We start from the raw sequence: 13237 nt of genomic DNA on the forward strand, positions 1-13237 counted from the left end.
CACTTTTCCCAGATTGCCTTCTCTGGAGATGGGCCCAAAGGAGGGCGAGCCTCAGTCTCACCTTGGTCTCCTCCAGAGGAGAAGGTTCGAGCTTGAACTGATCCAGAGGGAGTCGCATGAAAGTATCTGTTTCCCCTGCCCATCATGAGATTCTGGTGGTTTCCTCTTTGTTAGGAGGGGATTCGAACCCCCAGCCTCCGGCTCCCATTCACCTTAAATTTCCTGTCCAAGAATGTGATTATTCCGCCCCAGTGGACCAGACGGTGTGTGTGGAAGATCAGGATCTGTGTGTCGTGGCATGGCGTGGCTCTGCTCTCCCTAGTGGCCCTCAGCACCCTCCCCCCACCCCGCGTCCTTCATCCTGCCTTATAGGAACTCTGACTATCTGAAGAAGTAGACTTGTCTACAAACGCTCACATTAGCATAGTATAGTGTTATTATTAATGCAATTACCAATATTATCATTATATTCCTATGGGGGGGGGGGTCATTGCCTGACGTAGCTGGCTCTCCAGCTCCCTGCAAAATCCTGGGTCTTGCAGTTTTCAGAGATCAAAAGGCAGAAGGTTAATCCCCCCTGGAATGCAGCAAGGACTCAGCGCCTGGGCAGGATTAGGACTGGGTTTGTGGGGGGGGGGAATAGAGAGGGGAGGGGAGGGCAGGGAACAGACTTTTTGCGGGGGAGGGAGGGAGGAATGAATGGTAGAGGCAGCTTAAGTTGCTTTTCGCAGGGCACCCCCCCTTCTCTGTCCTCCTGGACCCGGATCCCAATGAAAAAATGTTGTTGTGTGTCTTGGAGTCACTTCTGGTAATCCTGGTAGGGTTTCCGAGGTCTGTGGGACATTTAAAAGAGGAGATGTCCTGTTTCTGGCCCCCCTATGTGAGTTTTCATCTCTGATTGGACAAGTTAAAGTATGATCCGGCTGATGCAGGCACCATCTTGGCAGGACATGGGGCGTTCCTTGCAAGGACCTGCCGTCTTCCCCTGATGGTACCTGCTATGGATTATCCACCTTTGGGTCGGCTACCTCTCACTTAGGACACATTGTGTTTTTGCTCCTTCCCTTTCCTCCCTGCTACCATCAACGGCTCAAATCCTGTTGCGCCATTTGGCAGCCAATGTAGTTTCAGGAAACAAATCGCCATACCTGAAGAAATCTCCGTAGAAATGACCTGTCACATAACTCGTGATTCAGTGGGCAACGGATCGTGCCTGTGGAGATTTCCTAACTCGCAGCAACAGGCCTCTGAACTTTACCCGATTTGCATAAAGGTGCAACAGGATTTCAGCCCATGGGTTGGAAATTATCACACAAATCACAGAAGGCCTGGAAAAGAAAAAAAATCTTTGGAGAATGCAGATTTCTTGTTTCGGTCACAGAGAGAGTCTAGATAAAAGAGCGAGTGGTCAAACATTACATGGTTTAGAGAATGAACTCTGTTTAGCGTATGGATCGTTCAAGAGGCTACTTGTTGAGTAAGGTGTGGCTAGCGCCACCAGGTGGCAGAGTCCAAGAATTGCAGGCTGCGAAAGAATCTCTACCTCCTCTAGCGAACAGCATCATGCGGCTTGCACACATTGTCAAGTCCCACTTGGCAAATTGATGCGTCAGAGGAGCCGTATGGCATGTTGTTAATCTCTAAAACAGAAATGTGCAAATCTCATCACAACACTGTTTGCAAGGAACCCACTGGACACAACACACAAAACACACACACGTATCTCTACCCCATATTAAACATTTATTTTCCATTCTTTGTGTTTGTTTGTTTCTTCCCAATGCTAATCTAAAAAAAATCCATGACAATAGTACTAATAAGGCTTGGGTGAGCAACAATCCACTTCAAGCCTAAAAGTGTTCTGGGACTCCAGAAACCGCTGGTGTTTAAAACACGGCAAGGAGTAGAAGGGAAGGCGGGGGGGGGGGAGAGAGAAAATCAACAATCCGGCAGAGTGTTTAAAACCAGACCCAGGTAGCTCTGAAGAACAGAACTGCCCCGAAAAAGTTCATGGCGGAAATATCATCACCCCTGTGAGGTTAAAAAGGTCCCGTAGGAAAGGCTGGGCTGATTTTGTGCAAAACCTGCTCACACACAAATAAAGGCTCGCCGTACCTCTGAAAGGCGGGCAGCACCCCCACAAAAGGCAGTTTCCCAAGGATATCAAGGAATTTTAATCATACAGGCAACCCTGAATATGTGCTGTCAGTAGAGGAAGAGAGCAGCAGTCTATATATACAGAAAGAGAGAGAGAGAGAGAGAAGCCCATATATAGAGGTATATAAGAGGTATACAGGAACTACAGTAGCCGTTAGTCAAGCATTATTGCCAGCTATCTCTCCTTCCCCACTCCGACCCGTTTTAAGTAAATCTGCTTAAATAATAAGAGGTTTTTAGAAGAGGTTTTCAGCTCCGGCTTTTGACTGGACAGGGCAAACATTTCCGGAAAATCGGAGACGCGACTGCCAAGCTCTGTGGCCTCGGTTTCGGTGGGGAAGAGTCCCTAGGTTTCGGCGTCTCCCGGAGACTCGTACGCAGCTGCCAGGAGGGTCTCGCAGCAGCCGGAAGAGGGTTTTGCCGTGGGACGGTGGGGGTGCCTTCTCCCCGCTTTGCCAAAGCAGGAGAGCGGATCGGGGGTGTGTGTCCTCGATCAAGCCTTATAGTTCAGCTCGGCGTTCATTTTGGTGTACATTTCGTAAATGGCGTCCAGGATGGGCGTCGCTTTGGTGAGGAACTGGTGGATTTTCTCCAGGGTCTCCTCCTCCTTCACCTCTTTGCCTTTCTCTAAGGCCTTCAGCAGATCCGACTTGTACGGCAGAGCGTACACCGAACCCTGAGGGGAGACAAAAGCCGGTTAGAAGGGCCCCAAAACGAGAGCGTGTCCGTCCGTCATAGATGAGTTCTTCCAACAGGCCAAGAGCAGTTGGAAAAGAGAGGGAAGGAGCTGCTCCAGAGGGTTCAAATCCTGAGGAAGAAGGTGCCGACTCGACGTCAGGAACAATTTCTCAATAAAGGAATTTCTCAATCAGAGAATTTCTCAGTGAAAGCTCCAGAGGGCTCGAATCCGGAAAAAGAAGGTGGATGCTCAATGTCAGGAAGAATGTCGCAATAAAAGCATTTCTCAATAAAAGCATTTCTCAGTGAAAACTGTCTGACGACACAGTGGACTGTTCTTGGTGGATCCTCCCTCAGTGGTGGTGTGGACACAACAGTTGGGGGGGGCACCTCTTGGGAATGCTTGAGCTGTCGGTTCCCTTCTTTGGGAGGGGTTGGACTAGATGACCCCCGGAACCCCTTCTGAACACTACCATTTTACAATTCTCTGTCTCTGGCTCTCTCTCTCTCTCTCTCTGTTTTTTTTTAAAACTGATTCTGTGGCTTCACTCACCAGGAAAAGCTTCTGCAGCATCCAGCCGTGGTACTTCCGCAGGGCCAGCTCGTACGCTTTGGTGGCATTGACCCGGATGAGGTTCGGGTTGTCCTCATCGCGCTCACCGTCACAGATGCTCTGCAGCAGAACCTGGATGAACTTGAGGCCCCTGCGGGAGGGAGAGAAAGGGAAACCTTTGGAACACCTCCTAGACTGAGGTGTCCCCATCATAGCTGTCCGTGGGGGGGGGAATAAGAGAGAGGAAGGGGTTGATGGCTAGGGTGAGGGTTTTATCATATTTAACTGTGTGATTGTCTAATTTACGTAAATGGCCCAGAGTAGTGCTGCAGCTCTATCAGGTGCGGAATATCAAACTGGAGAAATTTATTTATGGGCCAGACGGAGAGCTTAGACCCTTCTTTCTTCCTTACTTTAAGGATTTATTTATTTAAATGATAGTCTGCCTTTTCTCCCAAGTCAGGGAAACAATTCAAGCAGCGGAGCAGATGTACGACGCTGAGGCTGCCTGCAGTTTGATGGGGACAACTGAAATCCCAGGGAAGTGTGCAAGCTTTTGAGCTATCCAGAAACCTTCCTCAGCCTAGCTGTCCAAGCTTTGGGGTTCTCCAGAGCACTTCGTCAAGCTAGCTAAATTTTTAAAAAATTGGATGGTATTGGTAGGGGAAAAACTCCAAATTTGGCCCTCTGAATCCTTGAGTCCTGCAATTAAACGGCGTTTCATAACAGCGACAGCAAAGACAACCGTAAGTGTTTCAGGTATCAAGTTGCATCTTTCTGTACTCCTCATTTTTCAAACCACCAGGCTTGATAAATAATTCTAAGTCTTAGGTCTTGAGTCGGCTTGAATACGCCTCATATCGACCTATCAAGTCGCCGGAAGACTCTGAACGCTCTCTCCCTGAAAATGTTCTTTGAAAACCACCCTGTGGTCCCACCTCTTCAGCCACATGAGCGCTAAGGTCGCGCCCACTTTCGGCCAGGCCGCCCCGTGCATCTCCTTCTCCACCTCCAGGATGTTCTGCAGGGTCTTGAACTTGGCCGGATTCGACTCATAAACAGCCCGGATTTTCTGGAAATTGAAGTGCAGAGGGGGAAAAAAAACACAGAAAAAGCTCAGCTTATCAGAGATCAGAGCCGCCTGTACATTTTTCCCCTATTTTAAAAGAAGTTGGTTAAGAGCTGATTCATGTAATAACATTCACCCCAAAACAGCGACAGGAAGAGAGTTTCCTTCCATTAGCCAAAACTGGCCAGCTCAGACAAGCAGCGTTCCTCCTGGGTCTTAAAAGCTTTATTCCCATTCTGTGCTCTCTAATCCTTTTAAGACAAAGATGGGCCCTCCAAATACTCTTGGACTTCAAGTCCCATCATCCCCCAGGGGGGTTGCTCAGTAGGCACGAGGATGGGAGGTGTAGTCCAGCAAGATCAGTCTGGGAGGGGGTTAGCTTCCTGCTCCTCTTTCCATTGGAAAGCCAACCATGGACTGAATCCTTCTCTCCATCCATCCATCCATCCATCCATCCATCCATCCATCCATCCATCCATCCATCCATCCATCCATCCATCCATCCATCCATCCATCCATCCATCCATCCATCCATCCAATTATTACTCTGCTTTTCTCCATTAAAAGGACCCCACGAGGCTTACCTCACGACAGATTAAAAACAGTAAATTATCTAAATATTTCAAAAGAATTCTCAAATAAATATCGTATGCAAAAGGCTGCACAAATAACCGTCTCTGCATTCTGAATCGGGGGTGCCCGAAAGTGCCTTTTTCAGACCGCAAGCCTCAGTAACCCCCAAGATTTAGCTGCAATCTTTAAAAAAATAAAAATAAAGACCAAGGTCCAATTTGGATGGGGGATGATGTTAGCATTGGGTATCCAGAGGCTGGACAGGGAATTTTTGGACTAAAAACCCCAGAGTCACCCACAAGGTGCAATCCAGAGAGAAATAGTAACTTTTGGTAAGCCCGGCTACCTAGTCAACAACTTGGGGGGGGGGGGTGGGGTGTGGGAAAATCTCTCCCTGGCGGGTCTCTGTTACCTTGATGTTGCCAGACAGATCGGCCTTGACGGGCGCGTAGACGAGCGGGGTCCCCAAGCAATCTGGAAGGGAAAGCGAGAAGCTTAAGGGAAAAATGTCCTTTAGAGCTGGAGTGAGACCAAAAACCAGCTCCCTCTTAAGCCCTGGTGGGACAGAGCCTTTCCCCCAGAATCATCCTCTCTCAGCTGAGCAGCAGCCGATGGTCCACGTTTAACCTGAGAAGAGACACAAGAGAGCCGTTCAGATCCAGCACACTGCAGGGGTCAGAGCAGCTGCGCCCGGACTCTGGACCCCTGTGTTCAAATCCTGCTCGGCCACGAAGCTTGCTCAGTAACCTTAGCCCTCCGAGTGTTTGGCTCCTTCTAGAACCGTGGAGAGAGAGGGAAATGCTAAATGCCAAGAGAGAAAAAAGATTCACAAATGGTTTGACCCTCAAAGCTGTCTTTGTCAGAGCGGGTCGGCCGGCAGATGGTTTGGAGAGGGACGGTTGGGGGGGGCGGGAAGCGAGGTTTTTCTGCCATGGTTCTGGAGATAATGGGAGAGATTGTGAGGGCAGGGGCCGAACAGGCCTGGCCATTGTCTCCCGGGAACCTTCCCCGGTGGAATGGAACCGGCCAGAGAGGGACGCCCCCCCCCCCCGAAAGGCAGCGCCGGCCCAGAGAGGCTGAGCAGAACTGCTGTCCTTTCGGCAGGAACTTGCCCCCGGCTGTGGAGAGGACGGGCGCTCCTCTGCCATCAAGAAGACAGCTTGGGGGCTTGCTTTTTTCTAAAGCAAGTTTGTCCCCCCGTAGCTGGTTAAGGGTGTTTAATTCTGGGCCGCTACAAGCGTTTAAAAACCTACCTGTTGCATAACCTGGTGGGTGGGCTGTCCTTAAAAATAATAAGAATAAAAAGAATAATAAACATGTTGAGGGACACTCATTCCAGCAACCCACCGGGAGATGCCAGAGAGGCTGGAGAAGGCCCGATGGAAAGAGGACAAAAACTTGGACCTTTCTAACACATGCCCTGGGGGAAAAGCACGCGGGACCCGCCTTTCCGGTCTGGCCTGTTTAAGCCACTTGGAGTGGAACAGGTTTTCCGCTACAGCCATACCATATTTAGGCACCTTTTTTTGGCTTGCCGTTGCTTTCCTTGGCCCAAAGCTCCTCAGACCCCCCAGGACTGTTTGAGGATTCTGGGAACTGTAATCTAAAAAGTGACCCACCTTCCTCAACATCCCAGTCCTGCCCGACTTCTTTCGCCATCTGCCCTGGTGCTCCGATCCATTTCCTAAGGATTCTTTGCAGCCTCTTTATCCCCACACTCTTTATTTCTTTATTTATCTGTTTGTTAAATTTATACCCCGCCCGTCTAGACGGAACTCTACTCTTCCTTCGAAAAGTGTCCCACCACCACCACCACCACGCGGCAGCTATTATTAAGCAAAACCGTTCCTGCCCAAAGGCTTATTAAAAGAGGAGGCCGCCCTGGCACTCAACCACCTACGCCGGCAACCGGTTGCCAACCTCAGACCTGGCAGGCATCGCGAGAAACGGGTCTGAGCCCGACCGACCTGTTTCCCGGCAGCGGCTGCGCCTAACCTGTCGGATGATCTCCCAGGCAAACGCTCTCGTACCTGCTCCCGGTTGAATCAGGTCTGTTGAGACACCCAGATTTGTCTCGCCCGGTTGCAAAAGGTGTGGGTGGTCAGAGGCAGGTGAGGGGTGACCCGCTGGCCCTGGCACCCCAACCTGCTTTTACCCCCTTGCAGGGCCTGGGAGGGTGCGGAGAAAAGCCAAGGACGGTCTTTCCCTATTTAATTTTTTTTCCAGTTTTTCAAAATGTTATTAACTGAACTACACAACAAAATACAGATTAACCGAAACAAGAAACCCACGCAGTATCCCACTCGACATTTCCGAGACTAGACAGGAGACTCCTTTAATTTGTTTCCTTGCACTTTACAATTAAAATTGCTCCTTATTTTAATTTTCTAGCTCCTTTCTCAGCTGACAGCTCACAGCACCGTCGCTCAAGATCCTGGGAACTTTCAGCCCAAATTGGCCCCTTTTTCAAACCCAGATTGCTTCTTGTAAAACATAACGATGGGGTTTTTGCTGCTGATCCTTTCCTTCGTATTTGTGGAATGGGGCGTTTTGAAGCAAAGCTTTCTGAGTCTCAGGGGGGGGGGACCGTTTATGTTTTCCAAAATAAGTTTCTGAAATACAGAGCTACCAAAATTACACCCATTGAACAAGATCCACAAACAGACTCCATTTTTTGTGGGATCAAGGAGAGAAATGTGCACACCCAGGAACATTCCTGTTATGTCACTGGCCATGCAAACTTGGGAAAGTTACATTTCTTGGACTATAGCACCCAGAATCCCCCAGCCGACATGGCCATCCTGATAGGGCTCTTGGTGGTTTACTCCATGAAATAACGGCTGGCCGCATGAGCCACAAATGACACATACCGGGAAGCAGGCCCAAATGCAGGTCCTGTCTTAAAAAAAGAGAGGCTGTGCTACCTTGTCAAGCTGTTGTGAAGAGTGATACCATCAGTGACGCAGAGCCAGCTAGGAAGTGCCTTATGGCAAGGGAATGGGGGAGGAAGGAGATACGTCAGCCTGAACGCAGAAATCGCAACCCTGCCCTTGTCAAAATTTTGACATCTCTCCCATGGGAGAAAGACTTCCAAGGAGGAGCACAGATTGCCAGCAAAGATAAACTGGCTGCGGTGGATCAGGCCCGGAAGGTTGCAGAGGCTGCTCCAGCGTTCTTGCCCAAGATTGCCCTTGCCTTGGCTTGCCCCGGGATCCGGCAGGCTGAGGCAGGGCCCTCCTCAGCTCTGGGCCTCCACTTTTTTCAGATCATAGGCAACAGCCATGGAGAAGCCCCCATTTTTTAATTCTGGTTTTCTATTTTAAAAATATGTATATACAGTGGACCCTTGACTTACAGACCGCTTGACTTGCAGACTTTTTGAGTTACAGACTTCTCTGGCCGCAAAATTTAGGTTTGACTTGCAGACTGAGATTTGACTTACAGACCAGAAAAAAACCAAAATGGAACAAAAACGGCCTGTTACGGGATTAACCGGTTTTCAATGCACTGTAGGTCAATGGAGACTTGACCTACAGACTTTTTGACTTGAGAACCGCCTTCCAATACAGATTAAGTTCTCAAGTCAAGACCCCACTGTATAATAAAAGCCTCCTGCTCTCCACTTGCAGTTTTGGCCAAGAAATGGGGGCAGGCGCCTCTTGGCAGGAAGAAGACAATTTCCTTCCACCCAGTGGCGCAGCCATGGGTCATCCTGGGTGTGGATAATGGGGACTGGAGTCCCACCCGGTTGGATTGGAGCAGGACCGGGTTGGTGGGAGAAAGACGTCACAGTGCAGATGGCACGGCAACTCCCACCAGGCGAATATACACTCTGCACATGTTCAGAGGAACTGTGTCGTGTTATTACTGAGGCTCCACTTTTTGGAACCATTCTAAGACGGATCACAGCTCAGATGATGATGATGAACTAGCCTCTTCGGCCAAAGACGGGCAGGAGAGCAATGGGATTGAGCGGCCTCCCTGCAGAGCGCTCGCCTTCCTTCCCTGACAGCCCCGGTTGGTGATCTCCTTTCTTCTCGGCTGCATTTTGATCCCTTCTCCTTCTCCCTTGGCAAACCTTTGCTGGACGTCTCAGCTTACCCCAGAGCCCGGGAGCTGGAGATTTTCCTTCCACAACCGACATGTCGAAGGGAAGGCAGGCTGGGCGGTATCTCCAGCAGGCAATACCTCAAAGAGTAGACAGTTGTGATTCTCCCGCATCCTCTATCTATTCTATGACATGTATGAGTTCCTCTGAGCTTGTGCAGAGGGCATTCACAGGCCGAGCTCCGTCACGATAGGCCTTGGGTCTGGCAAAACCCATAAACCACACACCTATTTTGTCCCACAGTTCACAACCCTCACTCTTTGGACTACATTTCCCATCATTGATGGAGTGGGGATTCCTGGAGCTGTCGTCCACGAGGGACTGCAGATGAGGAATCGAGCCAGAGAAGCCCCCGGGGGTCCCAAGGCTGCCAAACCCCCCAAAAAGACCGTCGCTGGTTTCCCCCAAAACGCCCGCCGAGTCCCTAACCCCTGTCCAGCTGTCCGAGATCCAGACCCTAAAAATCCCCATGTAAATAAATCTGGCATAAGGAATATCCATTTTTGTTCTAGGCTTCGGAGTTATTCGGAGTGTCTCCTGCCCGCCTTTTGGTCATCTTGAGGAGGCCCACATAGAGGTCTCCTCTCCCCCAGCCTTATTTGCACAAGAGCCCTTTGAGGTAGGACAAGCCGGAAGAGGAGGACTCGCCCGCAGTCACCAGGTGGGCTTTGTGGCACCACACGACACAAGCCGAAAACCCACCACAACCCACCAACAACCACCCACCATGTGGCTTCGATCACTGGCTTCGAGCAAGCCCTCCTCTCTGGGGCCCACCCTCTCCGCTTCCTTGGAAAGTGAAGGGGGTCTACCTTTTAGGGCTGTTGTCAGAAAGTTTTATTCATTTAGAATTTCAGTGAAACTTTCCGCCAGGTGGAGGGAAACCCGGAACTGTCCCCAGGCGTCTGTTTTATCTGCTTGGACACCCAGGAAAAACACGCCCGTGTTCTTTGCAAGGAGAGGCAGACAGTGAACACACAGGGGTGGGGGGGTGGGGGGGAGGCCAGGGAATAATTCACCCCCTTTCAAGCTGCCTGTGCACTTTTTCTGGAGGTGCAATTTCTGAAAGGAGGGGGAACCACAATTTCAGAGCTTGTCAAAGTTATTTCGTTGGACTGTGACTCCAGAAATTGTCCCCCCCCAAAAGCTCTGTGCCCCCTTAGCCTGCTGCAGAGTGAACCCCGAGAAATCTTGGCGACATCTTAAAAGATTCAAGTTTTGCCTGGCTTCAGGCTCCCTCCTTTTTGCCGGCGGTACAGGACTCTGTTTTGCTGCCTGCGGAAGAAGCCCGGCGAAACTCCCCGCCACTGGGTTTCTCCTGAGTCCCTCTATCCCCAACTGGCGTCCCCCTCCAGTTCCGGGGAGGAAAAGGAAGGGCTCATAAAAGTAACGGGACGTCCGTCTTTCTCAGGGGTGCGGGGGGGTCATTTTCCTCCGATCCCCCCCCCGTCCTTAAAAGCCACTCTTCCACCGGAGTAAAGCCTTAAACCGGAGCAGAACCGGTACCGTCCGGTACCTAGCCGGGAGCTCCAATGACAATTACAACCACCATCATCCCCATCCTACGTCCCCGTCCTGCCCGACAGGCCACTTCCATCCGGGGCTGCTCCAACTCAAGCGCGCTCCGAGCAGTTGCCAAAAGTCCCTTTGGAAGCGGGGCGCAAGCGGGGTAACGACTCCGCAGCAACTGCGCCGGAGGAATGGAGAAGGGGAGGCTGAAACTTTTTCCAGGGGAAGGGAGGGAAGGAAGGAAGGAAGCGGGGCTCCCGAGGAGGGGGCGAGATGGAGGGGGCGACCCCTGCCCTACCCTGGCCCCCCTTCCCCCCCTCCCCTCCCGGGGCCCCGATCCGGGGGATGTCGGGCGCCGGCTCACCGAAGAAAGGCGGGAGGTGGGTGACGGCCTCCAGGAAGGGCTCGGTGTCGATCTGCTTGTCGGCCGGCAGCGCCTTGAACTCGTACTCCAGGAGCAGCGCCATGGCGGTGGCGGCAGGACGGGCAACGGAGGAGAGCCGGGTCGCTCGCTGCTGGAGGCAGGCAGGCAGGCAGGCAGGGAGGAAGGCACCGGAGCCCTGCCTGCCTGCCTGCCTGACCCGGGGTGGAGCTCGGCCCATCGCCGCCCCGGCGAAGGCGGAGCTGACACCGGCCATCGCGGCACCGCACCGCCCCGGGCGCGGGGGAGCTCGGCGGCGCCTCCCCGGCCGGCTCCGGGGCATGTGCAGAGCGCCGCGTCCTCCCACGGGCGCCGCGCCTGGCGCCTGGCCCCGGCGGGGCGATTGCAGAGGCGGAGGGTCGGCGGAGAGCGCGCGCGCACGGGGGGGGGGGAGAAAGTTACATTTTGGCTCTCCCAAAACCCTTCTTGAGGGGTTTGGAGACTTTGTCCTGGTTTTGCTGCAGCAGGAAAGCTAAGAGCCTGGAAGCATTACCTTTGTGTGTGTGTGTATATGTGGGGGGGACTACAGAGCCCATTATCCCCCCCAAAAAAGTAACGCGTGCGGATTCTGGGAGATGGAGTCCCAAGAGTGACCTTCCCACCTTTCAGCCCTTGATGAAGCGCCGGCAGGTCTCTTTTGTTATTCTGACCTGCTCCTGTCGCCCGGAGGCATCTTCCGCTCCCCCCCCCCCGCCAGATGACCAAATCCCCCCCCTCACCCACCCCGGTTGGGCACAGGCTTTTACAGGCGGATCGCCCACGTCTTCGGATAGGGTGGGGACCCCCGAGCAGGGAGCCCTAATCCCCTTTGACAGCTTTACAAAAACCAGTGTGTGCTGATGGACGTCCTCTTTATTTTATGCTCCGCGCTGGGCATCGGGTGCCGGGGTGGCACAAGGTGGCTAACCCTGGGAGGGCCCCCCAGACCCAACGTGGGCTGAGTTTCCAGCACCTCCAAAAAAGAAGCAATACGCTGGTGGGTTTTCCTGCCACCCCACCCGCCTTCCTTCCTTAAACTAGCCGGCCAAGTCTAGAGCTGAGACGAGTTTGAAACCTCCCATTGCAACCCCCTTCTTTTTGTCTATGTGCGTTTGTGCGTGGATGGGTTTTCGGCTCCATCTTATCAACCCGATCTAAGAGGATCAGGCTAATTACGCCATCTGATCTGTATGAAATATTCAGCAATATTAAATAATTGATGCTGGCCATATGACAATTCTTTGCGAAGGGCCAGGAGGGGAAATCACAGTTTCTAGTTGGAATGAAGGATTGATGGAAAACAGTCTTCATGGTGGAGGAAAGAAATATTCCTTTATTCTAGGTTTGGGCTTATTAAGGTACAAAACTTATTTTTCTTTTTTCCATGCCAGGTCTGAGATCCAGACAGAGCGAAAGGGACTCCTCAGACCTCTGAACATGTGCAGAGCACCAAGGACCACCAGCAACCATTTAGAGCCAAACGTTTTTTTTAAAAGGGGGCGTTTCTTACGCTGCAGAAAAGGCAAAAGAATGGAGAAATACAGGAAGTTTTAATGAGAGATATAAAATATGCAAAGCATTCCCCCCTACACACACACACAGAATGCGTGGAGAGATGATGACAAAATATATTTCCAGATGCTCAGCAGAAAATAGTTATGAACTCGGTCTGTACAAACAGAAACCTTGAATGGAATATGGGTATAAATTGGAGTCAGGCCAGGGGGAGAAAATAACTGTAGCAAAAAGCATCAAACATTTTTCTGGATACAATTCAGGGTCCAGCCCCCATTGATACAGACTTTTGATAAGACAGGACGATGGGCATCTTAGCTGAGCCCAGCGGCAAGGTGTGGCTGTCCAGACCTCGAGGGGACACAATTCCCATGCTCCTTCACCATCATCCCTGTGGGCTGGGGGCTGATGGGAGTTGTCGTACAGCAACATCTGGAGGACTCCCTGCCCAGGTGAGGGAAGGGGTGGTTGCCCGGATGTGGGGGGCTTAAAATAGCCCTTTAATCGCAAGGTTTGGGCCCTTCGCCCGAAAAACCCGCTGTTCTTCTGGCGCCCGAGAGGGAGAGGGAGAGGGAGGGAGGCTTACCCTCCCCAGGCGTGAGGTTTGGAGCAGTGAATTCATATTGTCTATGAATAATTCACCCGGAGGGGTCGGCTTACACGGCAGGCGCCACG

The 13237-nt window shown here is 51.8% G+C and overlaps 1 protein-coding gene across 1 annotated transcript; it reads right to left on the reverse strand.

Moving 5' to 3' along the window:
- Positions 1-1724: 1724 nt before the first annotated feature.
- Positions 1725-11243, reverse strand: GLTP (glycolipid transfer protein). Its single transcript, XM_072983177.2, has 5 exons — positions 11012-11243; positions 5443-5504; positions 4327-4460; positions 3389-3539; positions 1725-2833 (listed from the first exon to the last, which is right to left on the reverse strand). The coding sequence occupies exons 1-5, from the start codon at positions 11112-11114 to the stop codon at positions 2651-2653; spliced, it is 633 nt and encodes a 210-aa protein (XP_072839278.1). The 5' UTR covers positions 11115-11243; the 3' UTR covers positions 1725-2650.
- Positions 11244-13237: the final 1994 nt, after the last annotated feature.

The sequence above is a fragment of the Pogona vitticeps genome, chromosome 14 (genome assembly GCF_051106095.1).
Source record: "Pogona vitticeps strain Pit_001003342236 chromosome 14, PviZW2.1, whole genome shotgun sequence".
NCBI lineage: Eukaryota > Metazoa > Chordata > Lepidosauria > Squamata > Agamidae > Pogona > Pogona vitticeps.